General features: G+C 46.5%; 1 protein-coding gene across 1 annotated transcript; it reads left to right on the forward strand.

Annotated features, from left to right (window-relative positions):
• Nucleotides 1-19189: 19189 nt before the first annotated feature.
• LOC125523224 (type II inositol polyphosphate 5-phosphatase 15-like) lies at nucleotides 19190-27556 on the forward strand. The gene is made up of 11 exons (XM_048688276.1): nucleotides 19190-20336; nucleotides 21334-21586; nucleotides 21680-22484; nucleotides 23861-23985; nucleotides 24097-24181; nucleotides 24814-24967; nucleotides 25060-25097; nucleotides 25196-25463; nucleotides 25595-25718; nucleotides 25834-26194; nucleotides 26869-27556. Exons 1-11 carry the CDS (start codon nucleotides 19487-19489, stop codon nucleotides 27268-27270), a joined length of 3465 nt encoding a protein of 1154 aa, XP_048544233.1. The 5' UTR covers nucleotides 19190-19486; the 3' UTR covers nucleotides 27271-27556.
• The last annotated feature ends 22 nt before the right edge of the window (nucleotides 27557-27578 follow it).

Raw genomic sequence — 27578 nt, forward strand, 5'->3', positions numbered from 1 at the left:
CCTCGCAAACCACACCTTGGCTTATTTTAGGTGATTTCAACCTCCTTCGCCATGCGTCCGACAAAAACACTCCTCACTTTCATGAAGCCGAAGCTGATATGTTTAACGCCTTCATTCACTCCCATGCTCTCATTGATCTGCCCCTACTGGATCATCATTTCACGTGGTCTGGTAAGAGAGACCAGCCCACTCTCGAAAAAATTGATAGAGTTTTCGTTAATGTCGATTGGGTTCTCCTCTTACCTAACACTAATATTACCTCTCTCACTCGCTTCGTCTCTGATCACGTCCCTCACATCGTCACGATTGATACTAATATCCCGCGTCCTGCGCTTTTTCGTTTTCAAGCCAGGTGGGCCCTTAGGCCCGGTTGTCAGGGGGTTATTGCTCAGGCTTGGGCCGAGCCCCAAATTCGCTCGAACCACACGCTATCTCTGGTTGCCGCCCTAAAACAGTCGCGCTCTGTTTTGAAAAAATGGAGACGCCTTGTGGTTCCCCTCCTCACTCTTGAGCGTGACTGTAAAACCGTTATTGCCATCCTAGACCTAATCGAAGAAGATCGCTTCCTCTCCTCGCCTGAGCTTGCCCTTCGTAGGTTCGAGTTCTCGAACGCTCTCTGCGAGAGAAAGCGCCTTTTTGGATGCAGAGAGGAAAAGTTCGTTTGGCTTTGGAAGGCGATGAAAACTCTCGTAACTTCCATGCCTCTCCTCCGCTCGCCTCCGTAATAACAAAATCAATGTCATGGTATCAAATGGCTCCGAGTTCTTCTCGCATGACGCTAAATCTAACATTTTATCGGGCTTCTATGCTTTGCTTCTAGGTACCGCCTTTCAACCAGCTTGGTGTTTCTCCCTTCATGATCTCTACCCCTCTCCCACTCCCCAGCTTCAATACTTGGATGCCCCCTTTACGGACGATGAAATCGCGCACGCCTTCCTATCCATGAACCAACATGCTAACCCGGGCCCAGATGGTTTCGACCCGGGCTTCTATTAGAAATTTTGGCACATTCTAGAAGGCAAGATTAAGGATTTGTTCTCGGATTTCCACTCGCTTAACTATGACATCTCTTGCATGAACCGGGCCCTGATCATTCTGCTCCCTAAGAGTAACGAGGCACGATCCCCTGCAGACTTCCAACCCATCTCCCTGCAGAACTACCCTATTAAGGGTATCGCTAAACTCTTGACCAACTGGCTAAAAACTCTAATCCCTCTCCTGGTCCACGCTGATCAAACAGGGTTTATCTCTGGGTGTAATATCTCCGAAAACTTCCTCTATTCTGCTGATATTCTTCACTGCTATGCCAAACGCAAAGCCCCCACTCTTGTGATCAAACTCGATTTATAAAAGGTCTTCGACTCTGTTTGTTGGACGTCGCTCCTGCACACTTTAAAGATTAGGGGTTTCCCCGATCGTTGGTGTGATTGGATTGAAGCACTCCTTGGCACCGGCTCCACTGCCGTTATGCTTACCGAAGTTCCTGGTAGATGGATTCAGTGCAAAAATGGTCTTCGCCAAGGTGACACGCTCCCCCATCTCTTTATCATCATTGCAGACATCCTACAACCATTGATCATAAAAGCTAACAATGATGGCCTCTTATTTCACCCCCTCTGCCCGCATCTACCCTGCCCCGTCTTGCAATACGCCGACGATACCCTCATCATAGTCAAGGCTACTCCCGATGCCACAAAACACTTAAAGGCTATCCTAGACGATTTTGCTGCAACCACTGGACTCCAAATCAACTTCACAAAGACGACCTCATTCCACTAAACATTGGCCCTGTTGAGGCCGCAACCCTTGCTGCTGACCTAGCCACCGACATCGCCTCCTTCCCGCAAACCTACCTCGGCCTTCCTCTCTTCCCGCATAAGCTACCCCCGTTGGCTTTCCAACCTGTGATAGACCACTGCGACACTTACCTCTCCGGATGGTGTGCTCTGCTTCTTTCTCGCGGAAGCAAACTTGTCCTTCTTTTTGCCGTCCTAGATAGTTTTCCCACGTACTTTATGCTCTGTTTTTCTCTCCCTCCCAGGTTATAGAGGCTATCGATAAGCGTAGATGCACCTTTTTCTGGTTTAATGATGAGACTTGCTCCGGAGCGAAATGCTTGGTTGCTTGGGACAAGGTTTGTACTCCTCAAGCGGCAGGTGGTCTAGGTGTTAAGAACTTGCATGCACAAAACTTTTGTCTACTGCTGAAATTTGCTTACAAATTCCTTCATGCCAACAACTTACCTTGGAAGGACTGGGTCCTCCACCACTCACCTCTCCACATAGGCCTTGGCAAGAACATATCCTTCCTTGCTAAGAACATTTTTAAACACCTACAAAGTTTGAGAGAGATTTCCCATTGCACTGTTGGCGATGGACGATCCACCTTCATTTGGATAGATCGTTGGCTACAGCCAGAACCTCTGGCTATAGTCTTCCCAGCTCTTTTCTCCCACCATACCAACAGTGCACTAGTAGCCACTATTTTATAGGACAGGATCGAACTTTCCCTTCATTATCGTTTAACCTCTACTGCGATCGCAGAGCTTGCCTCTCTAAACACTTTGTTGCAGGATGTTTTCCCCTCTCAGGTACCGGGACTCTAGGCGGCTACTTAATGGAGATGCCTTCTCTACCTGGGGAGCTTATGCCACACTTTCTGCCCAGCATGCTAACCCGATGCTCTCGGCTATTTGGGACTCAAGAGTCCCAAAGAAAGTAATGATATTTGGCTGGTTGTTTTACCTTGACTGGTTGAACACTAGGAAGAACGTGCACAAGAAAACCATCCTGGACTCAGATGTCTCTCCTCGGTGTAACAACTCGGTGGAGGATCGCGAACATCTCTTCTTCTCGTGCCCAGCTGCTCGCAGGATCTGGCAACGACTTGGTCTCCGGCCGCTTGCCACGCCCATTGCTGGTCTCTTCTCCACCGCTCCCGCCAACGCTCCTGACACCGTTCGACCCTTTATGTTGCTTCTCATTTTGTGGAAGATTTGGGATGCTAGGAATAAAAAGGTGTTCTAGAACCTTGAACTTGATGCATCCCAAACTCTAGTTGCTATTCTAGATGATTTAATTACTTGGTCTCATCGTCTTAAGACTGAGACACTAAGAGGACATGCCGGTATGTGGCGTGATTTCCTCCCTTCCCGCAACTTGTAAAACTCTGAGTTCTACCACTTTTGAAATATATTCAGGTGGGGAGTCTTTCCCCCCTAGTGACCATTTCAAAAAAACATTTTAACAATTTTAGGATCAGGAATACCTATCACTAAAGTTGAGGGGGTCCAAACTACTCTCAAAGAGGGTGATGGATCAAAAGTATGATTTTTCATGCATATAACCTTTCATCTGCAATCTTACATAACACAAAATGTATGCTATTAAAATGTGAAGACTATTCCACATAATGTTCTAACATGAGAGAATTTAGAGTTTGGAAGCCTCAAATGATGACTAGTGAAAAGTTTTTTTAGTCTAACAGAGGACTAGTGAACAATTCTTAAACCCCTTCATTTGGACTTTCATCTAAGGATATGATTAGAGGGTGGTGTCCCCGCACCGACCTCACATCAAACTTTCCCTATTCAATCACCTTTCTAGCAATAGATTGACACATATTGCCACACACCACCATCTCTTCCTCCTGATACTCATCAATCTGTAGTAGCCACCGACATCATCAGCCTCAAGCCGAGACATCATCATGCCTTGGTCAAGCAGTTGCCCATGTAGGGATTGCATTAACCCCTCATCTCCATTCTAGGCACCCCTCCTCCTTCCTCTGGCTCATCTTCTTCCTCGTCCTCCTCACACCGCTCATCTCCTCCAAATTGTCAAAGGCAAAAGGCGAGCTCTCGGGCCTTAAGACTAGTAACCCGACATTTCTTGATAGATTTTTCCTTCATGCAAACTTTATTTTCATCTTGCTTTTCCTAATTAGTTGGTCTTTTCTCCTTAGTCAACGAACTAGCAAAGCTTTTGCATTGATTAAAAACCCATAATTTTAGTTTCCCCGTGCAATACACATTCTGTTTGAGCAAATGGGAGCATTATAAAGTTCAAAGGAAAAATAGAGCATTATATCAGCATACCGAGTAGCAAATATAGCTAAATAAATTGTTGTCATCAGCTACATACCCAAACAATTTGCATAAATGCCTTTTGGTGCTCGGGCTCCATGGAGCTCTTTTTATGTAAAATATCAAAACAAATGTTTCGAAATAATTTTAAAAGAATCCATATTATCAAACATGTATACAACATTTGTGCAATTCTTCATGATGAAATACATCGATAGGCAAGCTACATTTCTTTTTTACAAATTGACGATTTTGGAAACAGCGAACAACGTGTTCACTGTTCACTATGTAAAACTAATGATTTTCACTGTTTTGTGTAGCTCACGAATCAATGTGTTTTCTCATGAAGAGACATATGTACAATACATCCAGATGTCAATATGGATGTTCTTTTCCAGAATTTTATGAAATATGAAATGTGATTTTCGAATGTTTAAAAGGGGTCAATGGAGCCCAGGCCCCAAAATGCCATACTCAACCATTTGCCAATCCCCTAAGGCTGGTCATAGTAGGAGTAACTTAGCAAGTAACATAACACATCCCAAGAAAAATTTGCTTACGTGGCATGTAGTTAATGAGGGGAGAGAGGTTTGGAGTAACATAATATGTTACTGTAACATAACACATACCAAGGCAAAATGGGTCTACATCTTAATAAATGATGGCTTGCATGATACAAACTATATGTTACTCCCTACTATGAATGTAGTATCATAGTCTAGTAACATATGCATGTTACTAGTCTAAGTTACTCCCCACTATGACTATCCTAAAACTTGGTGGTCAAGCCTGCCATAAATGAAGAGCTTCGGGGGCTCTCGAATCACCGGACGCCTGCCCCATACGCCTCAGGGGTTTAGGCGTTGGGCCCTCCTTGCTCAAGTCCAAGTCATGTGGCTTTATATTGGTCCAGAAACCATCCTCATATTTTTCCGGGGATGTATATTTGCCCATGTAGGGTTTGCATTAACCCCTCGTCGCCCTGCTCCCACCCCTCATCTCCTCCCAATCGATAGAGGCGGCGAGTGGCCGCTCAATCCTTAAGACCTCCTCCAATGCATTGGTGCTAAGGTGGAGTGCTAAATGCATTAAAAAGCCTAGCAACTACTCTCCACTATGCATTGGTGCTTAGCTTTTGTAGCTAAGCCTCCACTACAAAAAAAAGACACATCCGTGACATTTTGGGCTGAACGAATTTTTTTGTCATGCTTATGACACTTCTATGATGATAACTGTGACAAAACCTGGTATCATCATAGATGTGGTGGGCTCCTACTTCTATGACAAAAAATCATGACAGAAAATGGGCTTTTCGTCCTGGGCGGGCCGGAGCCGCAGCTGCATGACATTCTTTGGGTCGTCGCCATGACAGAAAAAACCGTGGTAGAAGCGAGGGCGAGGAAAATATAGTGGAGTTCCCAGTTACTGTGGGTGGTCGGGGCCGAGCGATGCGCGGAGGTTTGTGCGTTTCTCTCGTACACGTACGCGCGTGTGTGTGAGGCGTTGCGCTCTAACTGGACCCGAGCGATTGCACTAGCTACGTTACTAAACTCGATCGATCCCTTGTTATCAAATGAACCCGAGTGATTCCTTCGCTACTGCTGCTAACTGAAGCCGATCGAAGCGGCCTCTTGATGAACAGTTCTCGGTGGGGGTTGGATGAACAGGACCCCGATCGATCGAGACGGTTTTGGGGGTGGATGAACAGGACCCCCGTGAAGGGCTGGATGAACAGGACGACCCCGTGGAGGGCTGGTTGAACGGTAGCCGGTGGAGGGCTGGATGAACAGTGGCCCGTGGAGGGGTGGTTGAACAGGACCCCATGGAGAGGGTTGGTTGAACAGTAGCCGGTGGAGGAGCGGTGGAGGCTGGATGAACAGTCGCAGGTGGAGGCTGGAGGAGGTCGGCGGTGGATGGACAGGAGCACGTGGAGGGTGGAGAAGGTTGACGGTGGAGATGAACAGTAGCCCGTGGAGTCCCGTTTTGCGGTACGTCACACCCCTCCCGATGAACAAGACCCCCTTTCGACCGTAGCGCTCCAACACAAGTCTGTTTCCTCTGTTTTGTGGTACGCCACACCCCTCCCAATCAACAAGGCCTCGTTTCGATCGTACACGGTCGAACACAAGTCCGTTTCCTCCGTTTTGCGGTACGCCAGACCCTTCTCGATGAACAGGACCCCATTTCGACCATATGCGGTCGAACAAAAGGCCCGTTTCCTTTGTTCTGTGGTACGCCAGACCTTGTTTCGGCTGTTCTGTCCAAGCCGGTTGGCTCCCGATGAACACGACGTATTCTGTTACCTCCCGATGAACACGACGCAATCCGTTGCCTCCCCATGAACACAACGCAGTTTCTCCATTCCGACCCAGCTGGTTGGCTTCTGATGAACAGGATTAGTCGTTGTATGCGTTAGAGACCCCGCCCGTATGTACATATGTAGCCATATTTACTATCTTGCAGCATGGCCGTACGTATGTGTACACGATATAGACGGGACTGTGTGACATGCTACGTCGGCGCCTCTACTTCAACACGTGCCGCTCCTTACTCGGCCACGGTACGTCGCTACAGAGACACCGATCGACCGCTATGTATGTACACGTTCGCGGCCGGACAGATAATGCTACCTTTGCTTCAACCCGGTGGGTTCTAGCTGTCAGGGGGTAAGAAGGCAGTTCCTTCTGTGCGAAGATGAAGCCGGTGATTGTCAGGACCCCGATCATAAGCCACATTGATCTAGCATATAACACATCATATCACTTTGCGGCCTCACACACGGTATCCTCACGGGTGCCACCTTACCTGACCCGGGACCGTTTGTGCCTTTTGGCCCACGTATATGATAGTGTCGCTAGCATCCATATGACAGAGAACCCGGGCCGACATGACTAGTCGTGAACCCAAAGTGGCACTAACGTACAGGGACATGCATACATGACCCAGCAACGAACGTGTTGGTCATCAATGAGTGAATTCGGGCTGTAGCAGGCTAACAGGACTCCGAAAGACACCGCGTGACATTTCCCCGAAGGGACAGACACAGGATCAAAGGACACATGCCGGCCAGTCTAAGTGTTCCGGAGCAGTAGCAACTGGGCTAACAGGACTCCGGTAAACCGGGCTGTAGCAGACTACCATGGCTCAGTGGAAGCACTAGACTACATTTCCCCATAAGAGAGGCTACCAAGGATAGACAACTAGGTTGTCGGATCCCACACATACCAAGCATTTCAATCATACACATAATATGCTCGATATGTGTAAATACAACATGGCATCACAACAAAACTCTACGACTCAAAGTATTTATTCATTAGGCTCCGAGGAACCAAGTATTACAAACATGGGTCTCATGACCCAACATACAGAGCATACAAGCAACAAGCACAAGCGGAAGCTTAACTTGTCTGAGTACAGACAACTACAAATGAAAAGGCTGAGAAGCCTGACTATCTACAAGACCATGCTGAGGGCACAAGATCGTAGCTGCGGTAACAAGCTAAACGTCGAAGTCCACTCAGAACTACTAGCGAGACTGAAGTCTCTCTGCAAAAATATAAATTAAGCAAACGTGAGTACAAATGTACCCAGCAAGACTTACATCAGAACTAACTACATATGCATCATTATCAACAAAAGAGATGGTGGGGTTTAACTGCAGCAAGCCAGCTTTGACTCAGTGGTTAACCTGAACTACTACTGCAAGTAACTCTTTTGAGGTGGCGCACACGAGTCAACATATTCACCAATCAATACACCACTATGGATCCGCTCCCGTCTCCCTACGAGAACACCATCCATAGCACTCACGCTTATCTTGTGCATTTTAGAGTATCCACTTTCACTTGTCTATGAACTATATAGGCAACCCAGATGTCCTTTACCGCGGACGCGGCTATTCAAATAGATGATGTTAACCCTGCAGGGGTGTACTTCTTCACACACGCTCTCACCACTTACCGCCATGTACACGTCGTGTATCTCGGCAACCTTCAAGCGGAACGCTGGTGAGGGAGTCGGCCACGACCTGACTAACCACACAAGTCTCTAGTCCAGGTTTATCGCCTATTCGGGTTCCATTCGCAAGGAGATCCGGTCAGGGTTTCACTCACGGCCCCAAACGATGAGAGCAGGGTTCCCGAGGCACCAAATGGGCGTCTCGGTACACTGTGCCTCGTGTCTCTACCGCATCATAGCCCACCCCTAGGGTCAGCGCTACGCACGGTCCCCAACACATATCCTACAAACACCAGAAACTAGTTGTAACTCCTGGACAGAGATCAAGGCGATTAATAAGCCGAGATGGGTCGAGTTACCGGAACCCAATGTGTGGTAGTAATTGTTCATGGACCACAAACACAGAACTCAGTTCCTGAGGACGGCTTCAATGAGATAACCCACCATGTACTCCTACATGGCCTCTCACCGCTACCTTTACCAAATCATGTTCACACACTTAGATCTCAATAGTAAGACATGTTCATCACATTCCAATTCATCCCCGATGAATCAGACCTGACTCAACTCTAAGCAGTAGCAGGCATGACAACAAGCATGAATGAGTAGGCACATCAGGGCTCAAACAACTCCTACTCATGCTAGTGGGTTTCATCTATTTACTGTGGCAATGACAGGTCATGCAGAGGAAAGGGGTTCAACTACCGCAGCATGTAACAGTTGAAGCGTTGTTGTCCTAATGCAGTAAAAGAGAGCAGAAGCGAGAGAGTGGGATTGTATCGGAATGAACAAGGGTTTTTGCTTGCCTTGCACTTCTGAAGATAGTATAGCTCTTCATCGGTGTCATCGATCACATCATCGAAACAACGTCTGCTGAGAGGGGACAAACACCGGAAAACAAGAGAGAACACAATCAATGCAATGCAATGGTATGATGCATGATCATGACATGGCAATATGCTATGATTTGAGCTAATGCAACTAGCAACCAGATTAAATGAAGTTGGTTTGAACCAAAGGTTCAAATTCAAACTCCACATGTGGTTATTTAAATGCCATTCATTTGATTTGTCCTAAACAATAGCCAAAAGTTGTTCTAACATGCATGAAAAAGGTACAGATGGATAGCTTGGATTTTTCTGATAATTTTTCATATATAAATTATTTCATTTGGAGTTACGGTTGAATTTCTATGATTTTTAGAAGTTGAGGATATTTTCTGAAAATAATTAAATCGTTTAGATTTATTTAAAATCTAGAAAAGTGATTACTGCATCAGCATGATGACACTATGATGTCAGCGGGTCAACCGGGCCGGTCCAGGTCAAACCTGACCAGTGGGTCCCACTGGTCAGCCTCACAGTGCTGGCTCGAGTCACAGACAGGTGGGTCCGGTCAACGGCCACGTCAGCAAAGTCAATGCTGACGTGTGGGTCCAGTAGAATTAGATTAATCTTAATCTATTTTAGTTAGCCGGTTATTTAGGCGGTGGGGTCTGGCTGTCATTGACCCCAGGGGGTAGTTAGTAGGGTGCTTAGGCCCTAATGGCCGGTTACGTCGGCGGTTAGCCGCTGGCGACGTGCAGAGTCGGCGGCGATGCTCGGGTTTTGCCCTCCGGCGACCAAATGGACGGCAGTGGGGATCTACGTGCAGCTGAGGCTCGTCCGCGTCCAACGGTGCGGCTAGCGCGAGACGGGGTGGACCAGAACGACGGCGGGAATGGCCGGTGCGGTAGCCGGAGCTCGAACCTCGACGGGAATGATGCTACGGTGGACGGGAGGACGAACAGATGCTTGTTCTGGGCTACTGGGACCACGCTGAGCACAACCACGCCCTCAAACATAGGCGGCAGCAGCTGTGGCCGCGTCGGCTACGTGGCCGGCGGAGCAAGGCTCTCGCCGCGACGGCGAAGCTAGCTAGAGGGAGAAATCGACACGGGAAGTAGAGGGGAACGACGGAGAGGCTCACTGCAAAGTCGAAGAGAAGGTCGGCGGCTCAGGGGAGGCTCTGGAGTCGACGGGCCGACGGTCGCGATCTCCGGCGCTCGAGCTTGAAGACAACGGCAGAGAGGGCGTTCTGGGGCGCCCGGTGGTGCGTGGCTCGACGTAGAGGACGGGGGCGTCGAGGCAAAGCTCTTGGGCATGTCGAGGGGACGATGGGAAGGCGATGGCTGCGACAACGACGATGTTGCGGTCATGGTGGTCTCGGCCATGGTGGGGATCGAACGAGGAGGAGCGAGGGGGAGGCGTGGGGGCGTCTGCTCGATCCGGACGTCTCCCGTGAGTTTTCCTGCTCGCCAGCACTACAGGGAGGCAGGGAGGTGGCGTGGCATGCGGGCGCACACCGCGCTGTCTCGCCTCTACCAGTAGGCAGAGGTTGATGACGACTGGCAAAGGGGAGGTGGGTTGGGCCGCCAGCGCTGGGCCAAGTGGGCGCCAGGTAAGCCACAGGTAACCTCTCTCTCTCCTTTTATTTGTGTTTTCTATTTTCTGTCTTTGTTTTTTTGGATTTAGTAAAATACTAAACCACTTTATAAAATCCTGAAATAAATTGTGGGCACATACTAGATTATTCCCAACAGCCCTCAACTATTTTTCAGAATTATTAGAGCATTTAAAATATTTATAGAATTTAAATGCCCCAATTCAAATACAATATGAGTTAATTCAAAAATCCAGAATGTCCTAGAAATATGTTCATCATTTTTTGGCAGAGGTTTTCACCTTAATAAAAAAATCATGAACTTTTTTGGAGGGCATTTTGGTTCATTGAAAAGATTTGAATTTGAACCTAGTTGAATTTCATCTGGTGCTAGGGTTTGAGCATCCCCATTTCAAATTCATATAAACTCAAACATGATGCATCGATGTGAATGCAACTAATTACAAGCAATACTCTAGGGCTATGATAGGTCCGAGGTGTCAGGTGGAGGAATCATTATTTTGCGCGTAATAGGAGGCACTTCCTTGCGTGCGGCCATGGACCCAGCTGTCAGCCTCTCCACTTACAGTCCTCTTCTGATGGATGTCATTTGTTGACCGCGTTGAAGACGTCGTACCACCCGAGAGCACCAAGGTGGTGGACTACGGCGCGACCTAGGAAGGGAACGACCCGGAGTCAGGGAATACACAACAGTGGATGCCCACGCGGAGGGGAGTATGAGGGTTGACCACTTCGGCTGCGGTTTGACGCTGCCATCTTTGGAGAATAACATGGGGCATGGGTGAGTAGAGGGAAGGCCTGACCAGTAGTAGTATGGTCGGGCGGTGAGACCTGCACGGCAGCACACTCGGCCATGGGAGGCTGGAGCAGGCGGTACGGCGGGCGCAGGTTTGGGCGGCTGGAGCAACAAGACCAGAGGTTGAAGACGCAGCTTGGCCATTGGATTAACATCAAACGGTCAGTGCATCTAGAATCGTTTATTGACTAAGTTGACAAAGCCCTGCGTATGCGTTAACTTAGTAGGCCCACAAGTCAGCCTCCAAATCTGGCGGGTCCCAGCTAGCAGGGGGAATCAATTTTTTCGCATAATAAGGTGGCACTTCCTTGCGTGCGAAGATGTTTTCTGGTTTTTTTTATTTCTTCTTTTTCGAGTTAGAATAAAAAGAAATCAATTTAGGATCTTGGGTACAATCTATATTTTCATAAAAAGGATCATAATAAAGCTGGTGGGTCTCAGCTGTCAGGGAGAGGAAACTTTTTATTTTCGTGTAATAAAGGAAGCACTTCCTTGCGTGCGAAGATGTAGCTGGTGGGTCAAACCTGTCAGGGGGAGAAATTATTTGTTTTCGCATAATACACGGGGCACTTGTTGCATGCGGCCATGGGCCATGTGGGTCCCTACTGTCAGCCAATCCACGTACATGCCATGTGGGTCCCTACTGTCAGCCATTCCACGTACATGCCTCATCCGATGGCTGTCGTTTGTTGATAAAGTTGACCCTGCCGCGCCGAGAGAACCAACGCAGTGAATGATGATGAGTATTATGAAGGGAACGACCCGGAGCCAGTGAAGACACAGTAGTGGATGCCCACGCGGAGGGGAGTACGAGAGTTCACTGGTTTGGCCTGCGGTGTGAGGCTGCCGTCACCGGTGAAAAACATGAGGTGTTGGTGAGTAGAGGAAGGCCACCGCCGAGGCACCGCCGCTTGGGTCCTAGGAAGGCCACCGTCGAGGCACCACCGGCGTACACAGACAGTGTCTTTCCCTCTCGCCGGCCACCGTCGTCTCCTTACCCAAGAATCAACTTTGGTCCGTGCAGCATAGGAACCCTTCCTCTCCGGCTGAAGCATCAGGCGGCGGTTCTGTTCGAATTTGCTAGTGGGCTTTTGGCCCAAAGCCCAACTACGATTATGAAATTCCCTTGGCCCATTCATGCACACATGTGAGTGGTGTGAGTGAGACTAAAGTTTAGTCCCACCCCGGAAGATGAATGAGACTTGCATCACTTTATAAGGTGAGCTCTTCTACCACTTGTATAAGTATGAGAAGAGGAGACCTACACGCGCGCTTCTCCTCGCTCGCCTCGCAACGCCATGCCTCGTCACAGCGCGCCGCGGGTTGCGGGATTGAGCCGAGCCGAGGACAAAGCTATGCACATTGTCTATATTTTTGCTGCTCGGAAAAAATAATGAGTCATTAATTAATAATTAACGGACGCGTTAATTACTGAACCGTTTTAGATTCTTTTGGATCGCGACTCGAACGTGGGGTTTACACCCACGACCTAGCCGGCCCGCACTATATAGTCAGGCAGACGTCTACCCTAGCCGTCGTCGCATCGTATGATTTCACACCACCATTCCAGATCATTGTGTTGCCATGCAAGTCTTCTTCATCCCTCCTTTCGGCGTGCACCGCGAGAAGGGATAGTAGGCCCCCGGAACCCCGCCTCTCGTGATCCTGTACGGAAGAGGGGCGATCAGGTTTTTGGGGAGCGCACTCGTGCGGCTGCTGGCAGCAACGACTTCGCCAACGACGACTTCTTCCATGACCTCGGCAATCTCATCCTCAACGACATGGGCGACAACATCAATGCCAGCGGTGCTGCTCCCGCTGCACCGTATGTGATTTTATCCTTCTTGTTCGAGATCGTGGTAGAATTCATGTTTCTAGTATGTGCCCTAGATGTGATATGTTCATCTACCATGCTAGTTCGCATGATTAGTTTAATCTCTGCTAGTGCTATCATGATTTATCTTCTGTTTATTCAGATTAAATCTCGTAGTAATTTGCTCATATATTCAACAATCCAAAAACCTGATCGTAGTCAATTTACTCCGAGTGGTTTTGCTGCGCATCTGAAGCTGCCTACCTTTAAAGGGGTGCAATAAAAGAGGTGGCGCACGAGACCTTCTTACTGGTTCCAGACCATGTACTGCTATGATGCCACCAAGGGCAAGCCCGAGGGCGATCTTAATCCTGCACAACAGGAAGCTTTTGAGAAGATTGATACTCTCTTTAAAGGCGCCCTTCTGAGTGTTCTTAACGTTTCCATTATGGATTTGTATATGTCATTTGACAACAGCAAGGACATGTGGGCTGCGCTCGAGGCCGAGTTTGGGGCCTTGGACGCTGGCAGCGAGTTGTATGTCATGGAGCAATTCTATGACTACAAGATGACGGATGAGCGTTCTGTTGTCCAGTAGGCTCATGAGATACAATCTCTCACAAAGGAACTCGATTACTTCAAGTGTGTGCTGCTGGAGGCATCATTGCCAAGCTTCCACCTTTGTGGAACAATTTTGCTACTTCCCTGAAACACAAGAGACAGGAGTTTTCCGTTGCGGATCTCATTGGTACTCTTGATGTTGAAGAGAAGGCGAGAGAAAAGGACACACGTGCTCGAGTTGCCGAGGGAGCTTCTAGTGCCCACATGGTACAGAAGAAGAACTTCCAGCCCAACAAGTTCAAAAACAACAAGAACAAAACTCAGGGCAAAGGCAAGTTTGATACAAAGAACAAGCCGTCACATTCTACCAACTTCAAGAAGAATTCTCATAAGAAGGGGGGACTTTGCCATGTCTGCGGTGATCCTAATCACTGGGCTCCGAAGTGTCCTAATCGCTTTGAGGAGCGCGAACATGAGAAGAGCGGAAAGTACGCTAATGTTGTCATCGGTGATACTGATATGAAGGAATATGGGTACGGTATTCTTCCTACCATCCTTTCAGTATTTCAATCTCCTGATTGGTTAATTGACACCGGTGCCCCAATGTACATGTTTGTGGTGACGCCTCCATGTTTTCTTCTTACCAGGTCACATGGACTTTCTCTCGTGCTGACGGGGAACGAGTCACATGCCACCGTTCGAGGTGTCGGTACGGTCGATCTGAAGTTTACTTCGGGGAAGACCGTGCATCTGAAGAACGTTCATCATGTGTCGTCCATCAATAAAAATCTTGTTAGCGGTTCCCATTTATGTCGAGATGGTTTTAAGTTGGTTTTCGAGTCCAATGAAGTTGTAATTTCTAAGTATGGACAATTTGTTGGAAAAGGCTATGAGAACGGAGACTTGTTTCGCCTATCTTTGTCAGATATTTGCACTAAAGTTATTAATAATGTTTGCCACAATAATGAGTCTGACATTTGGCATTCACGACTTTGTCACAGTAACTTTGCTTGCATGACGCGGCTAGCCAATATGTATTTAATTATGAAAATATCTACTGTCAAAGGCTCCAAGTGCCAAGTATGTGTGCAAGCTAAGCAACCTCGCAAGTCCCATAAGGCTGCAGAGGCAAGAGACTTGGCGCCACTAGAGCTTATACATTCGGATCTCTGTGAGATGAATGGCGTGTTGACAAAAGGTGGAAAGAGATATTTCATGACGTTGATTGATAACTCCACTAGATATTATTATGTGTATCTTCTGAAATCAAAAGATGAGGCTTTAACTTTCTTCAAAAACTATAAAGCTGAGGCAGAGAACCAACTTGATCAAAAAATTAAACGGCTTAGGTCTGATTGTGGTGGAGAGTATTTTTCCAATGAATTTGATTTGTTTTGTGTGGAACATGGTATAATCCATGAGAGGACGCCTCCCTACTCACCTCAGTCAAATGGGGTAGCCGAAAGAAAGAATCGAACTCTAATTGATATGGTTAACACCATGTTAGACACATCGGGTCTCTCCAAGGAATAGCGGGGGGAGGCGCTAATGACTGCGTGTCATGTACTAAATCGAGTTCCCACAAAGCATAAGACCATGACTCCATTTGAGGAATGGGAAAGGAAAAGGTTGAAACTCTCTTACCTACGTACTTGGGGTTGTTTGGCAAAACTCAATATACCAATTCCCAAGAAGCACAAGCTTGGACCAAAAACCATGGATTGTGTTCTTCTAGGCTATCCTTTTCATAGCATTGGTTATAGATTTTTGATAATAAAATCTGAGGTATCCGACATGCATGTTGGTACAATTATGGAGTCAAATGATGCAACTTTCTTTGAGGACATATTTCCTATGAATGATATGTCGAGTTCATCAAATCAGGAGATACCTACTTCATCTAGTGAGGAATTCGCTGTAATTCCTGAACCCACCGTTGCGATGGAACACGTTGAGAATCCTGTTGAGGGTGACAATGGGAATCCTGTGAGGAGTAAGAGACAAAGGATTGCAAAGTCCTTTGGTGATGATTTCATTGTGTACCTCGTGGATGATACACCCAGGACTATTTCAAAAGCCTATGCATCTCCTGATGCTGACTACTGGAAGGAAGCTATTCGTAGCGAGATGGATTCCATCTTAGCTAATGAAACCTGGGAGATCACTGATTGTCCTTATGGGTGCAAACCTATAGGATGTAAGTGGGTGTTCAAGAAGAAGCTTAGACCTGATGTTACGATTGAAAAGTACAAGGCACAACTTGTGGCTAAGGGTTATACCCAGAAAGAAGGTGAAGACTTCTTTGATACTTACTCACCCGTGGCTAGACTGGCCACAATTTGGGTGCTACTATCACTGGCTGCCTCACATGGTTTTCTCGTTCATAAAATGGACGCTAAGACGGCTTTCCTTGATGGAGAGCTGAAGGAGGAAATTTACATGGATCAGCCAGATGGTTTTGTAGTACCTAGTCAGGAAGGAAAGGTGTGCAAGTTATTAAAGTCTTTATATGGCCTTAAACAAGCTCCTAAGGAGTGGCATGAGAAATTCGGAAGAACATTAACTGATGTCGGCTTTGTAGTAAACGATGGCGACAAGTGTGTGTACTATCGCCATGGTGGGAGCGAAGGAGTTATTCTTTGTCTGTATGTCGATGACATGCTGATCTTTGGAACCAAACTTGATCTAATCAAGGAGGTTAAGGATTTCTTATCTCGCCGTTTTGAGATGAAGGATCTAGGAGTAGCTGATGTTATCTTAAACATCAAGCTGTTGAGAGATGAGAATGGTGGGATCACACCGCTTTAGTGTCACTATGTGGAAAAGATGTTCAGTCGTTTTGGGTATATCGACTGCACGCCTTCTCCAACTCCATATGATGCTAGTGTGTTGCTTCGAAGAATCGATGGATTGCTAGAGATCAACTAAGTTATTCTTAGATTATTGGCTCGCTTATATATTTGGCGAGTGCCTCAAGGCCTGACATCTTTTTTGTTGTGAGCAAGCTGAGTCGGTTTGTGTCAAAACCGGGAGATGATCATTGGCATGCGCTTGAGAGAGTTATGCGCTACTTGAAAGGCACTACGAGCTATGGGATTCACTACACCGGGTATCCAAGGGTACTGGAGGGTTATAGTGACTCAAACTGGATATCCGATGCTGATGAGATTAAGGCCACAAGTGGTTATGTTTTTACACTTGGTGGTGGCACTGTTTCCTAGAAGTCTTGCAAGCAGACCATCTTAACGAGGTCAACTATGGAAGCAGAACTCACAACATTAGACACTGCCACTGTTGAAGCAGAGTGGCTTCATGAGCTCTTGGTGGACTTACCTATGGTTGAAAAACCAATACCCCTATCCTGATGAACTGTGATAATCAAACTGTGATCGTCAAGAAAAACAGTTCTAAGGACAATGTGAAGTCCTCAAGGCATGTGAAGAGGAGACTAAAATCTGTCAGAAAATTGAGGAACTCTGGAGTTATTACGTTGGATTATATCCAAATATCGAAAAACTTGGTAGATCCCTTCACAAAGGGTCTATCACGTAATGTGATAGATAATGTATCGATGGAGATGGGTTTGAGACCCACCGCATGAGTTGTGCATAGTGGTAACCCACTCTATGTGATCGGAGATCCCGTGAAGTAGAGGTGGGAGACAAGCTGTTGGTCAGTTGAGAGGAGAGTATCCCTATTTTAATTATCCCACTCCGTGAAGATGCAATACTCTCCTGATCTGCATGACATGTTGATATTTATCTTAATGTGTTCCAAGTGGCTTATTTGAATAAGCAAAGATGTTGTCGTGCACAGCATCTCCTGAGGAACACACCTATATGAATTTGACTGTTAACGTCGCAGTATGTGAGAATTGGGTGTTCTCTAATAAATTCATGAAAGGCCCTGGAGTATGACGTATACGCTCCACCCGTGAGGAAACCTTGCGGCAGCCCAGTATCGGTCAAGAATGTGTGAAACTAGTCTCGTAGAAAACTTGTAGTTCAAGGCATAGTCCACTATTCAAGTTGTGATCTAGTGTAGCATAAAACTCTAAGTGGAAGTTCAACTTCACAGTCTCCACTAAGCACCGGTATATAAACAATATTTTGAAACTAAATGATGAGATGTGATAATGAGAGTTTGTGGAGGATTGTTCGAATTTGCTAGTGGGCTTTTGGCCCAAAGCCCAACTAAAATTCTGAAATTCTCTTGGCCCATTCATGCACACATGTGAGTGGTGTGAGTGAGACTAAAATTTAGTCCCATCCCAGAAGATGAGTGAGATTTGCACCTCTTTATAAGGCGAGCTCTTCTACCACTTGTATGAGCATGAGAAGAGGAGACCTGCACGCGTGCTCTTCCTCCTTGCTCGCCACGCCACGCCTCGTCACGACGTGCCGCGCCGCGCCGCGAATTGCGGGATTGAGCCGAGCCGAGGGCAGAGCTATGCATGTTGTCTATATTTTTGTTGCTCGGGAAATAATAATGAGTCATTAATTAATAATTAACGGACGCCTTAATTACTGAACCGTTTCCGATTCTCTTGGATCGCGGCTCGGACGTGGGGTTTACTCCCACGACCTACCCGGCCCGCACTATATAGTCGGCGTGCACCGCGACAAGGGGCAACAGGCCTCCGAAACCCCGCCTCTCGTGATCCTGTACGAGAGAGGGGCGATCAGATTTTTGGGAAACGCACTTGCGCGACTGCTGGCAGCGACGACTTCGCCAACGACGACTTCTTCCCCGACCTTGGCAATCTCATCCTCAACGACATGGGCGACAACATCAACGCCGGCGGTGCTGCTCCCGTTGCATCGTATGTAATTCTATTCTTCTTGTTCGAGATTGTGGTAGAATTCATGTTTCTAGTATGTGCCCTAGATGTGATCTGTTTATCTAGTACGCTACTTCGCATGATTAGTTCAATCTCTGCTAGTGCTGTCATGATTTATCTTTTGTTTATTCGGATTAAATCTCGTAGTAATTTGCTCATATATTCAACAGGTTCCACTCCGATGAGCGGTGGGGAAGCAAGCCGTCCTTTGCGCTGAAGCATATACCTCCGAGGCTCACCGCTACGGGTCATGGAGATGTCTTTGGAATCCCGTCGCGTCGGTCGTAGACTAGTCCGGTTTCGTTTTTAGTTGAAAATATGCTTAAAACGTAACCGTTTCTGCATGATTTGTATAAAATCCGTCATGTTTATATGATATCCGACCGAATTTGCATGAATTTCATCCGCTTTGTTAAAAAAAAGTTTGAAATGTATGCGGCTAACATCAGATGACGGCCTTTCACATTCGTGTTCGCGGACTGATGCCCCTGTCTGCGGACAGATGGGGAAGAAAATCAGCAGCCCGAGTAGGAGTAGCGAATAGAGCTAAACGAACGGCTGTCGTCAGTTGCACACCAAAACAATTTGTCAATCCCCTGCAAGAATTCTCGTTTCCCAACACAGTTGACCCTGATCCATTTGGGAAAGCCGTAGCTTTCAGGGCAGCACCAACCTCCCTCTTCGGGCCGCTTCCAACATCACGGCGAGGAGGAGCTTCCCCACGCCCCCCACTTTCCCACTGCCACGGCCGGTGCCTCCCCATGGTCCCGGTCCACGAGGCATCCACCCATATAACCAGAAACAAACAGCCTTCCCGCACACTGTCACACCAGCTCCCCTCCGGACTTCCCTTGCCTCCACGGCGCGGCGCGGCGCTCCCCCTTCCGCTCCTGTCTCCGTCCAGGCCTCCTCTCCCGCCGTCTCCGCCTCACGGGCGCGCCCGAGCTCGAATCGCCGCCGGACCAGGAGCGCGCGCGCGGACGCGAGGTCATGGAGCCCGACGACGAGCGGGGGCGGGCGCCGCAGCGCAAGGGGATATCCTACAGCCAGCCGCTGGCGCGGGACGCGGTGGCGCAGGCGGCGCACGCGCGCCACGCCGCGCTCAGCTCGCACAGCCTCGATGATGACCCCATCGCCTCCGCCTCGGCGCACCGCCACGACCCCGCGCGCAGCGTGTCGTACCCCCACCAGCTCCCGCCTCACCACCACCACAGCCGCGGCGGCGAGTCCATCTACTTGCACGCGGCCTCCTTCAGCGGCGGTGCCGGCGGCGCGGTGACGCTGGAGCGGGCCGTGGCGACGTCGGAGCACGGGGGCGCGGGCGGCAGGGGCGCGCTGCCGGAGTTCGTCGGCGCGGGCGGGGCCGAGGGCATCTTCCGCGTGCCGCTGCGCGCGGCCATGCACCCTGGCCGCCCGCCGGCGCTCGAGGTGCGGCCCCACCCGCCGCGGGAGACGCAGGTGTGCTCCTTCCTGCGGACGCTCGCGTGCGAGCCGCAGCTTCGCCAGCTCTGGGCAGGAGCCGAGTCCGGGGTTCGGGTTTGGGGCCTCGACGAGCTGTTCGCCGGGAGCGTCGCGGGAGCGCGCCGGGGAGACGAGGAGACCGCGCCGTTCACGGAGTCCGTGCCCACGCCGCCGGCGCTCTGCGTCGCGGTGGACAGCGCGAACAAGCTCGTGTGGACGGGTCACAAGGACGGGAGGATCCGGTCGTGGCGCATGGACCTCGCCACGGCGCCGGCAGCTGCATCAGACGGTGGCGAGAATGCGCCCATGTTCAAGGAGGGCCTGTCGTGGCAGGCGCACAGCCGCACCCCGGTGCTCTCCATGGTTGTCACATCATACGGTGAGAAGCTCGCTTCCTTGTTCACCCCTAGCAATTTTGGTTTTCATTGACAGCTTTGAGCAAATGAGCACAATCCGGCAATGGCACGATGCTGAAAGGCACGAAGATAACTGGAATGTTCAATTTAGCCGATTCGAAATGGTCAGATTAGCTAATTTTACATCACTACCGAGTGATATCTTGGCAATATCACTTTTGGCACATTTACACCTTTTTTACTTTAGGCTGGAGAAGTTTTGGACGGTAGAGTTGGCCTTTCTAAAGAATAAAATTAGCTTTTTCCCATACTGATGGACATCCTGGTTCTATATTTTTTTGTCATAATAATGGAACAAGCATGTACAACCACGTTGATGTTAATCATCTATCAGGTTATTTACAGAAAATTAAAGCAAGCATGATATCACAGCCTGGTTAAGGCGCACCTAGTGCCTCGCTCTTGCTACAACCTGAGAAAACCAGTGTAATAACAGTGAATAGATAACAGAATTAAGCTGACGAAAGTAAGCCTTTATTACAACTGAAAGCGAAGAATTTCACCCAGTCACTCACTCATTTATCCTCCAGTTCCTCTTCCATCTTCTGAAAAGAACTAGCTTGTGAATGTTCAGCTCTCTCCTAAATAACTGATTCCAATAAGCTAAGTCAGTATTCGTTAACTGTAGATTCATATGTTTCTTGATTTTTGTTGTGCCGGATATGATATGACTCTTGATTGACTACTCTGATATGACTCTTGAATATTTTAGTATTATTAGTTCAGTTATGCAGTTTATTTCACATCAAAACTAAATTATCAGTTTTCCTTTCTGGCCTCTTCCGACTTGAATCAAGCATTGTCGAGGCATTGATATCTGAATCACTAGGCTGCGTTACAAGTTTTGGCATTCATGCACCTCTCTTGTTGCAGATAAGAGTTGATAATCCAAATTTGAACTAAAAAGGAGTGAAAATTTATCCCAAATTGATATGTTTCATTTCAATCTCTTGGAAACAGGTGAAATATGGTCAGGCACCGAAGGAGGTGTTATAAAGGCATGGCCCTGGGATGTCATTGCTAAGTCCCTCTCACTAACACCAGAAGAAAAATATATGGCTTCTTGTCTGGTCGAAAATGCGTATATTGACCTTAGGAACTATGTCACAGTTGGTAACATGTTCTCTTTGCCCACTACTGATGTGAAACACATGCTTGCGGACCATTGTCGAGCGAAAGTTTGGAGTCTAACTAGCATGACGTTTGCTCTTTGGTACGATTCTAAATATAAATGCCATCACATCAGTTTCTCAACTTCATTAACTCATGGCCGATTGGAACTAATTTTTTGATATGCTTTGTGTAGGGATGCTCGGACAAGGGAGTTGTTAAAAGTATTTGGAATGGACGGCCAAGTGGAGTCAGCTCGTCTAGAGCCACTAGTGATGCCAGAACAATTTATAGAGGAAGAAATCAAGGTAAAACCCACAAAGAAGGAGAAAAACCAAGGCTCTGTCACCTTTTTACAGAAATCTTGGAATGCCTTGATTGGGGCTGGCGGTGCTGTACGCAGAGTTGCAACTAAAGGAACGTTCGTTGAAGATAACCGTCGAACAGAAACAGTGGCTCAAGCAATGGATGGAGCAATTTGGTCAGGTTGCACAGATGGCTCGATTATTATGTGGGATGGAAATGGGAATTGGCTAAAAGAGTTCAGTTATCATAATTCTTCTGTTCAATGCATAAAGGCACTCGGAGAAAGGGTGTGGGTGGGCTATGCCAGTGGTACTGTTCAAGTCATGGATGTTGAAGGTAACCCTCTGGGAGGATGGACCGGACATAGCCGTCCAGTCATTCAGATGGCCATTGGTGGTTCTTACATCTTTACTCTAGCCCATCATGGTGGTATTCGAGGATGGCCTCTAACTTCTCCTGGGCCTCTGGATGATATTCTGCGGACGGAATTGGCGAAGAGGGAGTTGTCCTATACAAGGGTAGAGAACATTAAGATGCTGGTTGGAACTTGGAATGTTGCGCAGGAGAAAGCATCACCTGAATCGCTTTGGTCATGGTTGGGTACTGCATCATCTGATGTTGGATTGGTGGTGGTTGGCCTGCAAGAGGTTGAGATGGGTGCTGGAGTTCTTGCTATGGCTGCGGCTAAAGAAAGTGTGAGATAGTTGACCAAACCATTCACTTCACCTTTTCTTGTTTTGTTCCTCAAAGATCAAGTAGAGGTAAAGTTATACTGTTAATGCATGCAAATGGGTTTTTTAAAAAGGAGGATATCGCCCAGCTTCTACATCATTGCAATGCACACAGCCATAAATTTATTAAAATCCTTGTAAGAAGCTCCAGTGGTGAAGTATAAAATTGCCAAAATAAAAATAAAGCTAAAACCAACAGAAATACACACACACACACACACACACACACACATAGCCTACTATTGGACCGCCATCCAAACCGGTTGTATGTATCCCGTGCTGCCATCTCCCATAAGCGCCCGCACTTCCGCATGGTGTAGTAACAACCATGTACGGATCCATCCTGTAGCACGGAAGATAACCTACAAAAAATTATGTTTCTGCATCAGTATTTTACATTTGCATTGTATAGTTAAAACTGCCAATATGTTCCTTTACTGATGGTATACTTAGGAACTATTATTCCTCTGTTTCAAAATAGAACTGTTTGACTCTTGCTTTGTTCCAAAATATAAATAGTAAGCCTCTTGATAATATTTATAAGGTGACCCACATATTTTGAGATTTGATTTTTGTACTTCTTGACTACCCATCAGTCCAACTATGTACCAATCACACTAAAGTGTCACTAATAGATCAAACTTGAAAACAGCTTCATATCGTAAGACAAATTAATGGTCAAAGCTCGGCTTTAGAGTCCATGCTAACTCAACTGCACTTGCAAAAATCCATGGGAGTATAATATAGAGAAATGGCACTGAGCAATTATTGATTACACAGTTTTGTAAGTTGCTTAAAATGCGGAACCAAACTTATTATGGAATGCACGGTGGGGGAGGTAGCATTTCTTTGTCATATTTGTGATTCTGTATTATCCAAGCATTAGGTGGATTTGTTTTGTACCATCCACATTGTATCATAAACGTCCTCCTTTTGTGTTACGTTATGTTTGTATTCTTATTCTTCTTGTTGTTTACTCTCTTTTAGCCACTAGGGATGAATATTGCATTTCTGTGTGACTCTTCTTGGCATACTTTTCTATCACAGTTGTCACAACAGTATATTTTAGTTTACTTGATTCGCTTTTAATTTTATATCGGTATTCTGATGCAATGACGCTACCACGGAGAACTTATAGAAATTACGTGTGAGAACTGAGAGGGAATAGAACTTAAGTACAATTTTCCTTTTGGACATTATTTGTGAATATATATTTACTTGTTATTCTGTTTCTGTTCCATTTTGCAAATCTGCCCAACGGCAGCTACATTGCTAATGCTCTTACGTGTAAGTTCTGTAAGGCGGCTGTTTGATGCAAGTTGTCTTGCTTATGGCCTTAGGTAGGGCTTGAGGGCAGTGCCAATGGGCAGTGGTGGATAGACAATATTGGCAAGACACTTGATGAAGGAATATCCTTCCACCGAGTTGGCTCGAGGCAGTTGGCTGGATTACTTATTGCTGCATGGTACTGGCTTGTCATGAAATTGTCTATTAATACTGCCTAATACATTTCTGTTACCACTTATTTTTATGTTTTGAGCATTCACACTTCTGTGTTATCTATGCTTATTTGAAGGGCAAGGACAGACCTTAAGCCACATATTGGTGATGTTGATGCTGCTGCGGTGCCATGTGGCTTTGGACGTGCTATTGGCAACAAGGTACATGACCTTGACAATGTGTATTAACTCTTCCATTCGGTATCGCTTAGCCATCAATTTATGTTTGCATTACCACTTGAATATCCTAAGATTTCTCCTTGGATCTACTATGGAATAACTGGGATATTTCTGCTGGATTTTTTTTAATAAACTGACAATCTAGACAGGACTATTTGGATGCTCTAATATATGATCACCAAATACAATTTTTTTCGTTATATGCTCTTCTAAGTTCTAAGGAGAAACAATTTTATAGTGAGTGATAAGGTTCAAAGAGTTCAGATGGCGGTTATACTTGGACGAGAAATAACCTCAGCATTCTCCTGAGCTAGTAATAGACTTGGTACTGCATGGCTTTTATCGCGGGGTTCTATTGCTTGTCATTTTGTGTTGAGATTGATTACATCTCACAGTTTTAATAAATTCAGCTGTGTGCATCAACTGATGCAGAGGCCGGAGGGCAACCCTCCTTAAAAAAAATCTGTAGAGAAAAACTATCTCAACTGGTCAACGATAGAAAACAAGTAACATTAGTTGCTTATCATCTAGTGATTCTTATGTCAAAGTAACGCTCCATATTTCTGTTCAATTTTTAGTGATATTGTCATATTGACAGCTGATTGTTCTTGCAGGGTGGTGTTGGGTTAAAAATGAGAGTTTATGATCGCAGGATATGTTTTGTGAACAATCATTTTGCCGCACATCTAGAAAATGTTACTCGCCGCAATGCTGACTTTGATCATATTTATCGGACAATGAATTTTAACAAATCTCATGGATCTGCAGGTTTTCCATTCTCACACCTTCTCTTTTCAAGTATTCTTTTGCACTACTTTACTGCATATGATGCCTATAACTTTTTTCCCTTTCTGCTACAGCTTCTGATACGTCTGTCCAATTGCATAAAGCAGTGAATGTATGTAATCATTAAACTGTTTTCTAGAATAATATCCAGCCTTGATTACTTCAGTTGCAACGATGCATACTTATGCATAGATATTGACTTACTGGCAGGCCAATGGGAATCAGCCTGATGAAGATAGACCTGAGCTGGCAGAAGCTGATATGGTTGTTTTTCTTGGTGATTTCAACTACCGACTTTACGGTATCACCTATGACGAGGCAAGGGATATGGTCTCGCAAAGGAGCTTCGATTGGCTTAGAGAAAGGGATCAACTTCGAGCAGAAATGAAGGCAGGAAACGTGTTTCAAGGAATGCGTGAAGGTTTTATCAGATTTCCTCCAACTTACAAATTCCAAAGACACCAACCAGGTCTTGCAGGTACTGCCTCTTCTCATACTTAAAGTTCTTGCTCGGTTAAAATGTTCCGCCGCAATAAAGTTCAGTTTTTCTTGACATCAAATTCAGATAATGCTTTACAACTGAAAATATTTCTGTCAATTCTGATGTAGGGTATGATTCGGGTGAGAAGAAGAGAATACCTGCTTGGTGCGATAGAATAGTGTATCGAGATAGCCGCTCCGAAACAATACGTGAATGCTCATTAGAGTGTCCTGTTGTTGCTGCAATTACATCGTAAGATTCTACAACACATAATCATGCTTTTTATAGAGAGAATCTACATCATCTTATCCCTTCTCAGTTATAATCATGCTCCAATATAACATGCTTTTCTTGTACATTTTGATAGATATGAAGCATGCATGGATGTGACAGATAGCGATCATAAACCAGTGAACTGTACGTTCAGTGTTGATCTTGCAAGAGTGAACGAGCTGATAAGAAGGCAGGAGTATGGAAAAATAATCAAATCGAATGAAAAGCTACATTGTTTGCTTCAAGAATCCCATCATGTTCCAGACACTATAATCAGCACAAACAACATTATATTGGAAAACGAAGAAACTGTTGTTCTTCGAATAACAAATAACTGTGGATCAAAAAAGTCTACTTTTGAAATCTTGTGTGAAGGGCAGTCGACAAGCAAGCAGGATGGAACAAAAACTGATTTTATTCCAAGGGCATCCTTTGGCCTTCCACATTGGCTTGAGGTATTGATGGGTTATAGTTTGTGTCTTTCGGTTTTGAATAAAGATATAGTTAATACATTTATGTTGTTGCTTTCTTGCATTTGCCTGTTTTTGATTTTGTTTAGTCGTACGAGCTTCTTTCTTTTGCCGCATCGGTTGCATCGTACTAGTATTTTGCTATCAGCTTACTTTAGTGTGACTCTCCTGTCACAAACAAAAGTACTTATCATATTTCCACCTAGAGTCCTAAGATCAATCACTGGTCATTCTTTTGGTTGTTACTGACTGTTTTCCATCTAGAGAAAACAAAATTAAGAGAATCAAGGAACCTCTCCTTTACTTGTATGATGGACCCTTCTCTATGGATAACTTATCTGAGAACTATACCAGATGTTTCTCAGTTCCAGGAACGAAAAATTAGATGAAACACAACTTATATCAGATTGTACCAAAATAAGCATGGCGGTAGGTTCAAGTTTGGTTGCATCTTTAGAATTCCATTCGGTGGCTCTTTTCTGAAAATGCGAGACAAGTTTTGTCAATGTGTGCATGCATGGGCATCTGCTAGCCTGGCTGTTCTCTAATCTACCGTTGATCCTCCAACTTTTGCTGCTGTTCTGCCATCTCATTTCATTTTTACTTCCATCATGCTTCAGCCATACCACTAACCCTCTCCTATGTGCCATGCCATACAGGTCCAACCGTCCATCGGTCTCATCGAGCCTGGAGAAACAATGGAAGTTAACGTGCATCACGAGAACTACTACACGCAAGAAGAATTCGTGGACGGAGTCGTGCAAGGCGGATGGTGCGAACTGACCAGAGACAAGGAGGCTGTTCTGCTGGTCAATGTGACAGGCAGCACCTCAACCGAAACCGTTACGCACAGGATCAATGTCCGGCACTGCTGCGCAGCAAGCACACCACCCCCGCCGGCCAGACTACTGTCCATCGCCGCCCCGCCCGGTGATGCTCCGTCGAGCGAAGGCCCCACGGAACGTTCTTCCAGAAAGAGCCAGTCGAATCATCTGCAACGTTCCGACGCGCATTTCGGCGCCTCAGAGGTGCATGACTTGCACCGCCTGCGGAACATGTAAGACTGAGTCTATTTTCTCTTGCTTGTTTGATTGATGTAGCAGTTTTGTATAGGGGTGAGGTAATAGTGTGCTTACCAGAAATCAGGGAGAAGCTGCTCCACTGTTAACGCTGTACATATGCAGCCTCTCACCATTCTTCATGTAACCAAAGAAGAAATGCGTAGGTACAGAAAATAATCTGTAGTTAGTTTTTTTTTACTTGTTTTTTTGTGTGTGTGGAGGAGTGCGTGTGATGTGGAAGGACTTTCTATATATACATAAAAGACTGCAAAGGCAGATTGCGTGAGTTGCTACTGGTGAATAGCCTG

This window comes from Triticum urartu, chromosome 7 (assembly GCF_003073215.2).
Source record: "Triticum urartu cultivar G1812 chromosome 7, Tu2.1, whole genome shotgun sequence".
Lineage (NCBI taxonomy): Eukaryota > Viridiplantae > Streptophyta > Magnoliopsida > Poales > Poaceae > Triticum > Triticum urartu.

What these genes read in the sequence shown, in the direction of transcription:
- LOC125523224 (XM_048688276.1), top strand. Translation starts at nt 19,487, where the DNA reads ATGGAGCCCGACGACGAGCGGGGGCGGGCGCCGCAGCGCAAGGGGATA. An exon ending in CAAATCTCATGGATCTGCAG is followed by an intron (nt 24,968 to 25,059) that starts GTTTTCCATTCT and finishes TTTCTGCTACAG; the next exon opens with CTTCTGATACGTCTGTCCAA. An exon ending in GCCTTCCACATTGGCTTGAG is followed by an intron (nt 26,195 to 26,868) that starts GTATTGATGGGT and finishes CATGCCATACAG; the next exon opens with GTCCAACCGTCCATCGGTCT.